Source organism: Rhinichthys klamathensis, unplaced genomic scaffold (genome assembly GCF_029890125.1).
Source record: "Rhinichthys klamathensis goyatoka isolate OS25496 unplaced genomic scaffold, OSU_Roscu_1.1 h1tg000266l_1, whole genome shotgun sequence".
NCBI lineage: Eukaryota > Metazoa > Chordata > Actinopteri > Cypriniformes > Leuciscidae > Rhinichthys > Rhinichthys klamathensis.
Genome location: NW_026606787.1, coordinates 338,966 through 354,776, shown reverse-complemented (window position 1 = coordinate 354,776; position 15,811 = coordinate 338,966). Strand labels below are relative to the sequence as shown.

Below are 15,811 nucleotides of genomic sequence, written 5' to 3'. Positions count from 1 at the left end.
TCGCTATTTCCAGCCGATCCCGTATTAATTACAGCGAAGGATGTGCACGCTAATGTTAAAGACAGTTTACTAAAATTAGCAAAAATAAATGAAAAATTGACAATGAAAATCATGGTTTCCAGTCAAGATGGTAAATGGATTATCATCTTCTTTTTTTTTTTAACCAAGTTCAAGGGGTCACCCATATGTTTTTTTTGGGAAACGAAATCTGTAATGAAAGATTTTCATGTAAATTGCCATTACACCACTGCCCTGCTCACAAAAGCCGCTTTTCCACTGTCGGGCCAAACGGTTCTACGAATGGTAAGGAACGGTTCCAGTTTTATTTCCACTTGACCCTGGTATGTCACGGCACGATTACAAACCGTTTTCAGGCCGGAATTAGCCAACCTTGTGAACTGTGCTACTAGAATGCGTGTAGTGACGTCTGTCTCCACTCACGATCGGTCACTTGTCTGTCGCCTGGCTGCCAGTTTCTCCGTAGTTTGCTAAACGTGCTATTTGAGCAACATGAACACAAATTAATAATACAATTCTGATCATCCTCCATAATGCAGTCACTATTTATATGGCACGACTGACTTATTTGTATTACATTCCAAAGAGCTTCGTTATCAGACCCTCAGTGGAAAACGAAACCATATCCGTACCGGCCAGCTCAGATTGGAACGGAATAGAACGGTTTGGCCAGACGGTGGAAAAGCGGCTAACGAGAAGTAAGAAAGATACACCTGTGACGCCAGTCACACTCATCTTAGATTTCAGTGGTAGAATGCATAGTCAACAAAACCTGTTTGCCAAGTGCATGACAGAAATGTATGCACTTAATTATTTTCTAATACATTTTTAAAAAATAGTATTTTTATTAATTATATTAATGTTGTTTGGTTATAATACTATCTTTAGGCTGCATTTACACTGCAGGTCTTGATGCCCAAATCCGATTTTCTGACTATATCCGATTTTTTTGACGACCCGCTTACATCATCTTTTAAAAGTGACCGGTATCCGATTTTTGCATTTACACTATACACTGCTGAAACTACCAAATGTAGACGTTCTGACCCGGAAAAGGAAGTAAAACAGCATGAAATGCAATGGATGCAGATTCGAATAAAATTATCCAGTGTTTTGCTTTCGCTTTGTATTTGTTTTTTAAGATTTTTATCTTACGTTGGCTCTGTAGCCACGAGCGCTTAAAACCGTGCCTCCCCATATCTCGTGAAATGTCTTCAAACACGGATTTATTTCTGTAACAACCCTGCATTTTTGCCTACACTGTCTCTTCGCCCCAAACACTCAAAAGACAAGAAACCTCCACATTGCTCCACTGTGTGTATCCTTCGTCCTCCATCGCGCCTATAATAAGAATGTGATCGCGCAGTTGGTGGTGTCCACCTGAGTAAGTTGACGTCACTTTTTTAATGACGTACGACTCGCATTTACTGGGGAATATCCGATTTGTCTGCTTACATGGCACACGCAAATGCACGTATCCGATTCATATCCGATTTATTACCACATATGAGTGAGGCCTGAATCCGATCTGAGAAAATCGGAATCCATGTGTTTTTTTCCTGCTTACACGTTCATGGGTCATATCCGATCTGTGCCACATGAGAGGAAAAAATCAGATTTGGGCCACTTGTACCATGCAGTGTAAATGGGGCCTTTTTCTTGTGTCACCTGTTGAAAACATCTTTAGTGAAACCCAAGTGAAAGGGCAAATGGTCTGCTGCTATTTCACCTGTAGCTTACTTCAGCTTTCTGAGCTGTAGGAACATCCATCATACCACACAAGTAGGCCTGTATTTTAATTAAGCAAGTCACACTACTTGGCGTCATGTTACAAAGCAACCCTGCGGGTAACATCTGTTTACGGTAGTTCTTGTAAGGTCACTGCTTTAACATTATGTGAACCCATCCTGTAGTCACACTTGCTTGTGACTTTTTTGCATGAGCATTGTATTCATTTCCATTGAATTCATGAGCATTGCCTGGTGTGTTTGGGATCCATCCGTGCTGGGTTGGCACTCTCACCTGGTGCTTTGCTTTTCTTGTCTCCAGTTCACACTGTGGTGAAAACCGTGTTGATGAGCTCCTTGTGGAAACACCACCTCTGATTGACACTATTTAAGTTTTAAGACTGCGGTGCGTTCTTGGCCCTCCAGTCTCTCCTGCCTGACTGTTCAGTGATGCTTAACATATATTAGATTAAAACATGGATTAAATGCATTTTATGGAAATATAGAGATAAATGTAAAGTACTTCTTTGCTGCAGTTTTATTCTAGTTCAGTTAATATTTTCTTATCCATCTCAATAGAACGTTGTATAACTGCATGGTCTTTTGAGTTAAGCATATGTATTACAGTAAGATCTTTTGCCTGTTTTCACAAAGTACATCAATATTATATGATCCAGGCATTGTTTAATTTGATTTGTCTGTCCTCATTCAAGTAGGTTAGAGTTGTATAGAAAATATTAGCCAGGGATGTTACTAAGATAGTTGCTGATTAAACTGACTTGGTTTAAAGGGACTTTGAACATTAACTTTGTTTAGCCATACTGTGTATTTTTGTTGTACCTGTGAAAAGGGGAGTTTTAGCATGGAGGACGGCTCACCATCTGCCCTAATGAGGCTAGAAAGAGATGAGAGGGGGATACAGAGTGATCCATTCATTCACACAGTTTGCCGACATGTATCTGGCCAGCAGCAGGTGTTCTCTCTCTCTCTCTCTCTCTCTCTCTCTCTCTCTCTCGCACGCTCTCGCTCTCGCTCACTTGTGATCAAACTCTCAGTTGCCCTTCCTTATTGTTTTCTTAAATTCGGTGCGCACTTAATCCCCAGGAGATTGTTTTTGTGTCAATAAACAGGAGATTGTTTTTGTGTCAATAAATGTTGTTATTATTATTGTCATTAACAATTAATCTACCATGCTTTCTCTCTTTTTCCTTCCAGGTCTGTGACTGCCAGGAGTCAACACCCCATGATGCACAGCGTTTGTGACAAGACCACACTCACTTTTAAAGTGTAGAGGAAGTTGCATCGTCAGCATGTCCTCGCACCCTCAGCCAGTGCCTCAGGGGCGGAGGCCTGTGGACGCTCGTCACCTTGCTAGTTCTGTACCTCTGCAGCTGAGAGCCCATACGGTACTGCACTTACTGGCTACAAAACAAAAACTTGAAAATCCTTTCTTTTCTTATTTTTTTTTTTTTCTTATACAAAAGCATTATTTATCACCAACAAGTTACCTCTGTCACTTTTGACCATTGAGCTAAAAAGTGTTACACTAACTGTTATATAGTATGTTATAGTAATCTGTGTCTGTGGCTATTATACACCCTACTAAGCATGCACACACTTTTGCAATGTACATATAGATCTGAACACTGACTCTGGTGTTTGGCTCAAAGTTGCTAACAGAGGATTATCTTGCTTAGGATATGACCTGTTAATCATGTGAGATTTGACCCTCAGCCAACATCTTCATCCTGCAGATTACCGTTTGCTCTTATTAACCCCACTGACATCTAGATCAGTGGGACTCAACCCTAGCCAGCCAAGTGGAACACTTCCTCAACCAAACCTAAGGAATATGTCCTTTCTCTGACACAAAAGAGATGTTCTTTTCCTATACCATTTGACTCCAAAAAATTGGTCATTCTTAATATTAGTCTAAATAAAATTTAGCCTAAACTAGCAATATAACTAGTAACTGTGTAACACTTCAGAGTTTTAGACTCTTAATTAAAGTTTATTGTAATTGATGGATTAGTTTCCGGAGTTGGTGCATGAGTCTGATATGACGTGAGCAATTTCTTGCTAAAAGTAAGACTTTAAGCTGTAACTAAAGGGCTGTATGATATCTGTAAATTCTCCCTTATTTCATGTTGTAAGGAGCATTATTAAATCTGGAAACATTTAATTTAATGTAGAATAGTATCATATAGTCACATTTTTCATGCAATTTTATTTTCTGAGTTTGTGAAATGTTTTGTTCATTTTAGGATGTTGGTGGACTGGTGGACTACCACCCTCATGCTCGCGACTACGGCTCCCATCTGCCCCATGGATCCCTTTCCCAGCCTCACCGCCGTAGACCATCCCTTCTGTCTGAATTCCAGCCAGGCAGTGAAAGGTACACACAAACAAACATTTTGTGGCTGCCACAGTTGCTTCGCATTGAGATCTTGTCTATTCAGTCCTGTCCATTTATGGGTGTGACCACAATGACCAACATAGAGGGGACTTTTACTTTCATTCAAGATGCTGCTTTAGGGAAGCATTTAGTAGTACTGGACATAAAGTCCTGTTTTATCACTGCCCATGTCAATTTTACTCTGCATTCTTGGCTCAAGGAGGTGACTGAAGCAGTCTACTGCTCTTATGTAATGCTTATGCAATGACTCTCTAGAATGTCACATTCGTGGTCTCTGAAGTGCTACTCCAGTGGGAATGCCTGTGCAATCCTATCAAAGAAGAAGCCATATTAGTTATTTAGTCTGCATATGGTTGCCATAAACATTCTCAAACCAATAGTTTTTAACTTTTCACTTAAAGGCAACATGAAATGAAAATTTACCCTATTTTTTAAATGGATGTTATTGATCTGGTGAAACGACAGACTTTCCTCTGGTGATGTTTGCCAGACTTCTTTAATCATTTAATCCAATCAAACCCCACCACTTTCTTAAGGCTTGGGTATACTTCATTTTCCACGTTGAGTGGGCAAGCCTTTCAAAGTATACTACTTTGGCTGTGAGCATTGAAAGACGCGTTCGGCGTGTGTGCACTATCTAGTGGATTTTGTATTCAAAGCACTTAAGTCACTCGCTCATCAACACGCATGAGCATCACTAAAATTGTGCTGCACACGGACGGTGCGCGGAGGTCGGATGGCTGAAATATACTTTGGGCTTCAGGGCTCAAATTTCAGAGCGGGTATTGCGCATCATTTTAATAATTAAGTCTCCCACATAATGCGGGAAATTCCCGCGAACATTGATTCACTCCAGCATGCAGATTGTATGAGTAAGTTAATCCACACAGATGATAAAATCAAATCAATAATTTTACAACTTTTTGTGATATGCAATTTCACAAACAGCGTGAGTGTTCAGCGGTGCTGCTTCGTCTTCTCTTTCCCGTCTCTCAAAATAGGTTGCACAATGCAAGCGTCAAGCGATACTACACTCGCGTTTAAGAGTCGGGACATGATGGAATTATCGCTTGCACAATCGGGCCAGCATTGCATCGTAACTAAAGTTGATCTTTTTTACGTCTTTTTAAGTCTTACCAGTTTAAACATTCAAGCGATTTTAAACTATTCAGTACTCGTGCGCTCACTGAGAGATGGTTTTCTCTGGGTGCATACTCGCTAGTAGCAAAAGTTCTTTTTCGCTGATTATATTGCTCTAACGGGAAAAAATGCATAAAATTGTGTCAATTTTGGTCTTGGCTGCTAGTATGCTCGTAAACACAGTCGGTTATGTCTTACTGTAAATAAGCATAAAATGCGTGACAGTGTGACAGACAGTACAATGAAAACCGTAATGGATCCGTGCTCTAGCCTTTAAAGTGACAGCAGCCATAAGTGTCTGTCTTTAATGTTGTCGTCAAAACAACAAAAGATTGCTTTAATTTTAAGGAACCAGGATTAATAGCCTATGTATATAATTTAGTCAGGACTAAAAGACTATCCAGTGTTATTGTACATCTGAATACTTTATTCAGTTTCTGAATACTAGTGTTAGACCAACCCATAAACGTTTATATTTATTTGTGCTACTTTTTTCAATTTAATTCAAAGATTGAAATCAAGCTTCCTTGTGTTGTGTAAACTCTTAACAAAATTACCCCATTGTAAAAATGCAATGAGTGATCAAACATTTAAGTGAGATAAATGTAATAAAAAAAATTGTCTTAAAAAAGCCCCCCCTAACTCCCCCCTCAAATAACGAAATTCGGGCCCTGGGCTTTACAGTCAACTGCAAGCTGGCATTCAGATCCTCCTCCATCCATCAACAACTGATGCATACATAAACATAAATCTCCATCCTACATTTTTTTCTTTTTCGATATTCTGTTTCACTCAGATGTATATCACAATACAGAAGAGAAGATCTGCTAATTCTATAACATTGCGACTTTAAACGGTCAGCAAGAGTGTAAATGGCCAGGAGATCACAACCTTTTCATTTAAGTGCTGTTATTGTGTGGTTCATACTATCCTTACTATAATGCAATGATATCAGTGTGTGTTTGCTCTAGGTTGTTTTTTCTAATCTGCATGCTGTGATTATTTTTTGCCATATAAGAAGCACAGTGTTGTTTTTCCTGGGTCAAAAATGGTCTTCGGTGGTGGCCGAAAGACACTGTCATCCTTTCTTGCCCTCTTTTCAAAAAAAGCTGTGATAGCTTTGTAAGATAAAATCACTCTTTGCTAGACCTGATAATTATTTTGGTATATAACTATATCAATATTAAAAAGTAGCATTAAAAAGTAGCATTAAAAAGTTTATTTGAACTAATAGACTGATTTTCTACCATATAGAATTGAATAAAAGTAGCAGGTAACAACAACTTGCTTTGCACTTTTTTTCTGGTTTCACCTCACTCCAGTCTAAACTAAATTATTTTTTAAGGTTATTTTTCTACGCATTGACATAATAAACTACAGTATTTTCCGGTTATTTATAAGGCTTAATCTTGCTAACCATTCTTACTAAAAAAATGGGGTAAGCACACTTACATTCTCATTTTAAGAGGTGTTCTGAGTAAATTATTTGTTTGTAACACTTTACAATATGGTTTGATTTGTTAACATTAATGTATTAGGCTAACTAACATGAACTAACATGAGCAATACATTTGTTACTGTATTGATTAATCTTTGTTAATCTTATAAATAAAAATACAGCTGTTCATTGTTTGTTCATGATACTTCACAGTGCATTAACTTATGTTAACAAATACAACTTTTGATTTCAATAATGTAGGCAGTTAGTAAATGTTGAAATTAACATTAACAAAGATTAATAAATGCTGTAGAAGTGCAGTTTATTATTAGTTAATGTTAACTAATGTAGTTAAGTTAACTAGAGTTTAATAAATGGAACTTTATTGTAAAGTGTTGCTGATTTGTTAAACACCGATTCAGACGTCTCGAAAGATCAGTTGTTTTAACCATTCATTAAAGTTAATCGTTTCAAAGGAGTCATTAGTTTGCGAATCGGACGTGTCATTAGCAGACGTGTACGGCACGTGTTGTGTGATTATCCCGGCCGGCAGTTAGGACATCACACAAGATTTGTGTCAATACAGAAAACATTTCATCACTGGATAGGTTTTTTCGTTTATTGAAAGTGTGGTTTATGTCAGCTGAATATGCGGAACGCTTTTCAGAGAAGATAAGGCAACGTTTTTTTTTTTTTTTAGCACAATTCACACCCAGCGGTAATTCAGGAAAAATAATCTCCGAATGCTCCACGTGAAACTTCGGTCTTACGACCTTTTGCCATCGTGTCAATTGATTTTGATTAATATGAGCGAGAGAGAGAGAGCAAGACAGCACTTAGTTTGAAGATGGTGAGAGTGTGCGCGCGACCGGGGCTCTCTCTCTTTGCTCGTTCTTTCAGTTAACATGGGCCCTGTCACAAGCGCAGCAGTCATCATCTCTCACCGATCAAATAAGGCTTTGGCGGGGCAAAAATTCGCTTTGACGGCCGCCAAAGAAATGTCAATGCAGGAAAAACCATATGTAGGTGGGTGTATTAAGAATAAAGGCGTTTCTTCTCAGTCTGAATGCTGAATGTGGTGTGTGTGTGTGTGTGTGTGTGAGAGCTGAGGTGTATAATCAGAGCCCAGTGCAGTGGAGCTGGATGTTCTCACAGGAGATGGACTAACACCCCCTGAGATACAGAGAGCTGCTGGTAGGATGGATTAACTTGAATGCTAAAGTGTTTGTGTGTGGGTAAGATGTGTATGTCTGCTCTTCCCCACTGCGGAACCGTTTGCTTGCTTTTTTGATGGTCGTTCAATAGTAAAAATGAAAAACAACTAGTGCAAATTAAAATTTCGTAGCACGCACAATCACATCTTATACAGTTTAAAATAATTTTTATGGAGTAGTAAGGCTGCACAATATGAATCAAAGGATCGAATGCACCTGGATCAATTTGTAGACCTTTTTTTATTTTGGTCAAGTTTTGGCTGTGTAAATTGTGGTCTGCCTTTGGTCTTTTAAAGACATAAGCCTTTTTTGTCGTTTTGTGATGACATAAGTGATAGGGGTTGAAACAGTGTTCTGTGGTCTAATCACCTTTTATTCTCTGCAGAACGAGTGATAATAAGGGATAGAGGGAGATCAAAGCAACATGGATGGAAAGGAAAAGGGTTGACCTACCGCGGTGTTGGAAAGTGTGGTAGTGAAAGAGTGAGATGGAATGATGGCAGTAGAGGGAGGAAAGGAGAGACAGAGAGCATGGCAGCAGTACAAGAGCAAAGCTCCTCTACAATAGTTCAAACACTCAGCACGCATGATCTGTCCTCAATTCAGAATGAGGTCAGGGGCCAGTTAAACCTCTCTCTGTGTCACTCTCTTGTCTGTGTGACTGTGTATGACGAATCCTGCCTGCAGATCAGATTATCTTGCCCTCTCACAGAAAGAGAGCAAGAGCATGGATGGAAGCTGCAGTGTGATATGATTATGTAAGTGCCAAGCACCTTTTGAAATTGGGTGATTTTGGTTATAGTGTTTCAGTATTTTTCCTCTACACACGGTTTCACAGATTGTGTTTTGAAAATGTACGTGCTACGTTTGCTTTGGTTTAGATTAGTTCCACCAGTGAAGCCACCAGTGAATTCACCCGTGCAGACACACAAACAAACTTGAACACACTTCAATTCCAGACACAAACACACCAGGGCTTTGATGCGATCCTGTCATTCTTCTCTTCTGTTCTGTTGGAATTATGATATTTTAATTAGGGCTGTGACGATAACCGCATTCCCGCAATACCGCAGTAATGAGATGCCTACCGCGGTGTTGAGGTCATTACCGCACCTATAGATAATGTTAAATTAAATACACACAAACAGGCATAAAAGACAAAAGCATAACATAAACAGTTGTAGTTAGATTTTAATTGCAAATGCTTATAGCGATACTCCTCTTATGTGGTATAGGCTATAAGTTATAGTTAACGGCGCTAGCAGCCGGATGACATTATTCAAAGAGAACAGTGACGACTTTCTCGCAGAGCTGGCAAATAGAAGAGAAACCTGCAGAAAGAACAAGCCAAGCTCAACATGCCCCCACATTGCTTAGTTCTGGTGAGCTGGGCTAAACTTCGATTCCTATTTCTTTAGACATAGTTTTTCGGGTAACAGTCCGTGGATATAAACACACTGTCCAAACGCAACTTGTTGAAACTTTGAATAATTTATTGTACAAAAAATGGGTTAATACAAACGATGACAAAAACTTTTCCATAATAACTATTAAACTCAAAAGATATCGAAAAAACAAAGTTGTAAAAATAAACATTATTGACATTATATTTTCACGCCCCTAAACATGACGCAACAAATCACAGTTCGTATTGTTCCGCGTCATGTTTAGGGGCGTGAAAATATAATTTCAATGTCTCTACAATAACAGACCGGTGTGCATCTAATAAATTATTAGGCCTAATTCAAGAACGTGCAAGTTTACTGCAACAACGGAGCCGCGAACTTCACATACTTTTGAAAATCCAGCGTTAAATTGATCCTGGCAAGCGCTCATTGTCAAGTTGTAAACACAACGGCGTTCTTCCACGAGGGGTTTTGGCGTCACACATTTGTTTCCAGGCGGACTGTTAAAGAACGCAACACACACGTCTCGCGAACATCCTGTAGAATTCAACCAATCAGATCGCGACTTCGAAACTCCTGATAAGTGTTTCCAGAAAAGTGTACCATATGCATCGGACGTTCAGCCAACGGTCTGTGGGCGTGACGTCTGAGGCTGAGACTAGAAAAAGGGGGGCTCGAGCCCCTGCCCTTTTTCAAAATTAATCAAGTGCCCCTCTCAAACAGATGTCAATGATAATATTGTGGCCAATAAAACAAAATGCATTTGATTATAATTAACATGACAATGTGTACAAAACTAAAGTAGCCTAAATTCACGTTTTTTAAATTATTTTTTTTAGTTTCTGTCAGTCTGAGTTGTCGTTGCCATAACGCGTTGCTATGGTTTGCTTCACTTGCGTGTGTCTTGCTTAGAGACTGACCCCCTCAGTCAAGTCCAGTTTCCGAGGGTCTAAAAACTCCGGAGTAACCGTAGCAAAGTTATGCGTTTTAAAGCGAAAATGCACTAGTGTAAACGTAGGTATTCCACAGTCTGCTGCTCGGGAACCGATGCACTCGAGCCAAATATGGTTCTTTCAGTGAGTATATGGCTCGACAGCAGGAAAAAAATAAACCAAATGTTATTTTTTAATAATCAAAGGAAGTGTGTCGATTCAATTAAAAATCCACATATTACATATTTTTCATGTATAATACTCCAACTAATCATCTGGCACAAGAAGTTCAAATTTTATTGGACAATGTGAAGTGGAGCGGTGATTTTCCGTCATTCATAAATCGTTTGAAAATTACATGGACAGACGAATGTACATTTATGAAGCGATCTGAATCTGCGTCGTTGAAACAATGGATGTTAATTGACTACAAAGCACTGCACAAAACCAGCACCAAAAGTAGCATTAATGGTAAGTTATTATTCAAGTCTCTTGTATTTAGTCTATTTATATGGATACACCGTTTACCATTTGATCCGAAAACGCCAATATGACATTGATCCTCGTTTTATTTCTCTTTTTGTTCCAAAGTCTGCTTGCCATGGTCCATAATGTTTGAACGAAACAACTATATATATATATATACAGTATATATATACACTCACCTAAAGGATTATTAGGAACACCTGTTCAAAGAAAGGTGATTTAAGCAATTTTGAGCGTGGCATGGTTGTTGGTGCCAGACAACAGGTCTGTGTATTTCACAATCTGCTCAGTTACTGGGATTTTCATGCACAACCATTTCTAGGGTTTGCAAAGAATGGTGTGAAAAGGGAAAAACATCCAGTATGCGGCAGTCCTGTGGGTGAAAATGCCTTGTTGATGCTAGAGGTCAGAGGAGAATGGGCCGACTGATTCAAGCTGATAGAAGAGCAACTTTGACTGAAATAACCACTCGTTACAACCGAGGTATGCAGCAAAGCATTTGTGAAGCCACAACACGCACAACCTTGAGGCGGATGGGCTACAACAGCAGAAGACCCCACCGGGTACCACTCATCTCCACTACAAATAGTAAAAAAAGGCTACAATTTGCAAGAGCTCACCAAAATTGGACAGTTGAAGACTGGAAAAATGTTGCCTGGTCTGATGAGTCTCGATTTCTGTTGAGACATTCAGATGGTAGAGTCAGAATTTGGCAGAATGAGAACATGGATCCATCATGCCTTGTTACCACTGTGCAGGCTGGCCTACCTGAGCATTGTTTCTGACCATGTCCATCCCTTTATGGCCACCATGTACCCATCCTCTGATGGCTACTTCCAGCAGGATAAGGCACCATGTCACAAAGCTCGAATCATTTCAAATTGGTTTCTTGAACATGACAATGAGTTCACTGTACTAAAATGGCCCCCACAGTCACCAGATCTCAACCCAATAGAGCATCTTTGGGATGTGGTGGAACGGGAGCTTCGTGCCCTGGATGTGCATCCCACAAATCTCCATCAACTGCAAGATGCTATCCTATCAATGTGGGCCAACATTTCTAAAGAATGCTTTCAGCACCTTGTTGAATCAATGCCACATAGAATTAAGGCAGTTCTGAAGGCGAAAGGGGGTCAAACACAGTATTAGTATGGTGTCCCTAATAATCCTTTAGGTGAGTGTATATATACAACACTGTGCAAGTGGTTTTTGGATATTTTGACACAGAATTCTTACAAAAGTCTTTACTATAATTAATCAATTTAACACTTCCTTGCTGAATAAAAGTATTAATTATTTTTTTTAAAAAGAGAAAATTACTGACCCCAAAATTTTGAACGGTAGGTACAAAATATTTCTAATTTAAATAAATGCTGTTCTTTTTTTTTTTTTTTACCTCAGAATCCTGAAAAAGTATCAAAGGTTATAAGTATATACAAAACATTAATTTAAAATATAGTAATATTTCACAATATTACAGTTTTTTTTCCTGTATTTTTGATCAAATAAATGCAAACCTGATAAGCATATATGCCCCTTTTTTACATTTGAGCCCCTGCCCCTGAAGAATTCTCTGCACGTCCCTGCTGCTTGGCCAGTTACATCTTATTTGCTGTCATTTTTTTATTATATATATCTGTATGAAATTGGCCATCCTACTTTCTAGCTATAAGTATTGATATAATGTATTATAGAAACTAGGGCTGCACGATTTGGGGAAAATGTCATATTGCGATTATTGAGGTCAAGATTGCGATATGCAATTGCAATATAATAAACAAATGGTTTAATGAGTGAACTTGCTTGGTTCTCAAGGAAAATGCACACACAGATTAGTGATAATGCTGAAATGTGTATTTCTCAACTCAAAGTAGCAACAACAACTAAATGATTAATAACACCTATAATGATCAATAAGCCATTGATGTCTGGATAAAAATGTCTGGACATTCCTGTCTAACAGGTAGGACATATACAGACATTGAATTAAGTTATTTAGTCAACAAAAGTCTACAAAAGTAGACTTTAGTTCTTTAGTCAAGAGCAGTGAGTGTTTTTCTCTGTTCCCTTTGTTCTTTGATTAACTTTAACAACAGAGATAATTAGTGGCTACTGTGTACTGTCCCTTTAAGACCAGCAGCTGCTTACGGCCATCGTTAGACTGCTCTTATGTTATGAAGATACTCTACAAAAATACATTTTGGCATAATTGTGTGTGTTATTGTTCGTTCAAGCGCGAAAGAGAACTGTATTCTGGCGTGCTGTCTTGTGCGCACGCACGATACTGGCGCGAGTCTTTCTCTCTGTGTGTGTGTGTCACAGTCAACGCCATCTTTTTTGTCTTGTTGCGAATTAATGGTTTAAGCATTTGCATGAATAAGAGCGGGATCATGTAACACTAGCCAAAGGATGACAGAAATTAACAGATAGGCCTACTGTGTTAATTGCGTTAACAGACCTAATTTGTTCATTTCATTTAAAATCGCAGATTTTTGCGTCATATAACCGCATAGGCTTGACATCGCGATTGCGATATGATTAATCGTGCAGCACTAATAGAAACCCTATTGTTTCAGTTTCAACAATTTGATGTAATAATGGTTATTCACACAATGCAAGTTTAATCAAAACCAATTCCAATGTGACTTTGGCACTTTGAACTGTCTGACTCTGATTCCAGGCCAGGATTGAGCAGTTGTGTGTGATTTATATAATAATCGTGGTCTGACATCTTTTCCTCTCCTCGCTTCAAATGCTCTTAAAACGTCGTTTTGCCTGTAGTATCCACATATCATTATAATGTTCCTGCTCTCTGTTTCATTGTCTGTGTGGTGTGGTACTGGCACGCACGCATGGATTTACGTCAGCGTTTGTTTGCGTTAATCACGCTCTGTGCTGGAGTCTGTGTGTACTGTTTATTTAAGCTGGTTAGACCATGTAATTGATATGAGGGATACACCCATTCTTGTTCTCAACGGAGTACAATCCACACATTTAGGCACACCCATTTATACACAAGCGCTATAGTTTTAAACCTCAGTTGTCTAGTTTGTCTTAATAATCTTAATGACCTGATTTCACCTCTAAATGTTTCTTACTTATTTAAATGCAAAGTATGTGCAAGATATTATTGATATTAGTTTTTATAAATGTATAACAGACACAGTCTGCAGTGTGTGTGATCTGTGGGGAAACTAATGGGGATGCGTAGATGTCTAGGGGTATTGCGTGCACTTGTGTATTTTTAGTGTGTTCATATGTGTCTGATCTCTGGCTTTGGCACAGGATGGGAAAGTCTTTTTAAGCTGTGTGTGTACATGTGGTTTTAGTGTGATGTGTACTATTGCCGTTTAGGGTTATTGGGTTTATGTGTGTGTGTTTGCTCTTGATCAGTCTGAGCTACAGGAAGGCCTGTGAACCACTTGATCACTCAAAGTCCAGCAACTCACCCCATTAGTGCCTCAATCAAAATGCGTACATGTAAGGCTGCACGATTCATCACAATAAAATATAAGTTTGGGTCGCTTATAACGTGCATTTGGAACTCAACAACATGCGGCAACTGTCTTTCAAAACAATGAGAAGCTCTGCTCCCTGCGGTTCTCCACAAAAAATATTTTTTGATGGTTTATTGTTTGAAAAAGAAGAAATTAAGATAAATTGCAGTTGTACTGTTCTCTCAGTGGGGTGCTGTTCAATTATTACTTACTTTTTTGGACAGTGGGTTACAATAGTAATGTCTTATTTAAATAATAATAGTAAAAATAATAATAAACCAAATTATTATTTTTATAATCATATCAATATATTATCAAAAAAAAAATTTTTATCAGAAAAAGCTCCCCCCCCCCCCCACACACACACAAATCGTGCAGCCACAGACAAACTTTGGACTGGGATGAAACATTGGCATCCAATCACACTCAGTATTAATGCTGCGTTGTAGAATCAGATATAACACAGGAAGGACAGATGTTTGGTTAACTTAAAGCCAGAACGAGAGACGTGTGTATGTGAGATTGATGTGAATAATGTATTTGTGTGAGGTTCAAGCACCTCTCTTTTCCTCTTATATCGCACAATCTTTCTACCACCATCAATGTCAGTTCACTACTCACATTCTTGTGTGAAAAGGCTCACTCCTGTACCAAGCACCGCAAGGCACTGTTGCCTCCAGCATTCAAACATTGCCATGGTTATACTCATCTTTGGTCCGAGAGGCCTGTACTTAGCCGATGATTTGTGGAGTAATTGCAGAAATCATGACCTGTCCTGACTGGTCCTGTATTACTGGTTGTTTCATTGGACTCATCCTTACTAAATGTCTAGTGCTGGTGATAAGTGCTGGTTCGTATGTCTATGGGGATTCTCAGTCATCCATGACATTGTATTGTATTTTGTAGATTTTATTGGACAATGTTTATTTTCCCTCAATTGTTAGAAATACGCTATGAGTGTTGTTTAAAGTAAACTTTTTAGGCAGTGCAGCCTTTCCAAAATTATTAATTGCTAGTTGATGTTACACATTTAGTTTGACTTCATTCTGGTATGAAACACCCACTTTTTCTTGATCCAATTAATCCCCAATGAATAAAATGAAGTCTTGCCCTCCTTATGAATATGAAGTGTCTTGTATTACTGGAATCATATTCACCCATCTGAGGTCTGTTGTGTTTTGTTGAGGTAACTGCTGTTAAATGTCAACTTAAGTGTGTGTAAAAATAATGAATCCACTTTGTCAACCTTTTCATCCTGACATTCTTTTGAAATTAGGTTAATGTCTGTATCTTAACCATAATTCACTTCTCCTCCTGCTCTTTTCTTCCTCTACAGAGGTCAAGAGTCCCACATCCGATATGAACACATTTACCTGCAGGACCACAGCGGCCAATCAGAAGTGGAGTACTCTGAGATGAAGCGTCCTCGCTTGGAAATCGGGACGGATTCTCTTATTCGTCACTCAGCCCATCGTCAGCCCCTCACTGTAGGTGGAGCTGAGGAAATGGCAAAGGTCAGAAAATATAATTTACCGAT

At 38.9% G+C, this 15,811-nt stretch overlaps 1 protein-coding gene across 5 annotated transcripts in view; it reads left to right on the top strand.

Moving 5' to 3' along the window:
- Positions 1-15,811, top strand: part of ncor2 (nuclear receptor corepressor 2) — a 152,142-nt gene that overhangs the window by 56,012 nt on the left and 80,319 nt on the right. For all 5 annotated transcript variants that reach the window (XM_056267936.1, XM_056267937.1, XM_056267938.1 and 2 more), the window contains exons 2-4: positions 2,961-3,151; positions 4,010-4,140; positions 15,611-15,788. In XM_056267936.1, the coding sequence (XP_056123911.1) occupies positions 3,056-3,151; positions 4,010-4,140; positions 15,611-15,788 (405 nt within the window). In that variant the 5' untranslated portion in view covers positions 2,961-3,055. The remainder of the gene's footprint in view (positions 1-2,960; positions 3,152-4,009; positions 4,141-15,610; positions 15,789-15,811) is intronic.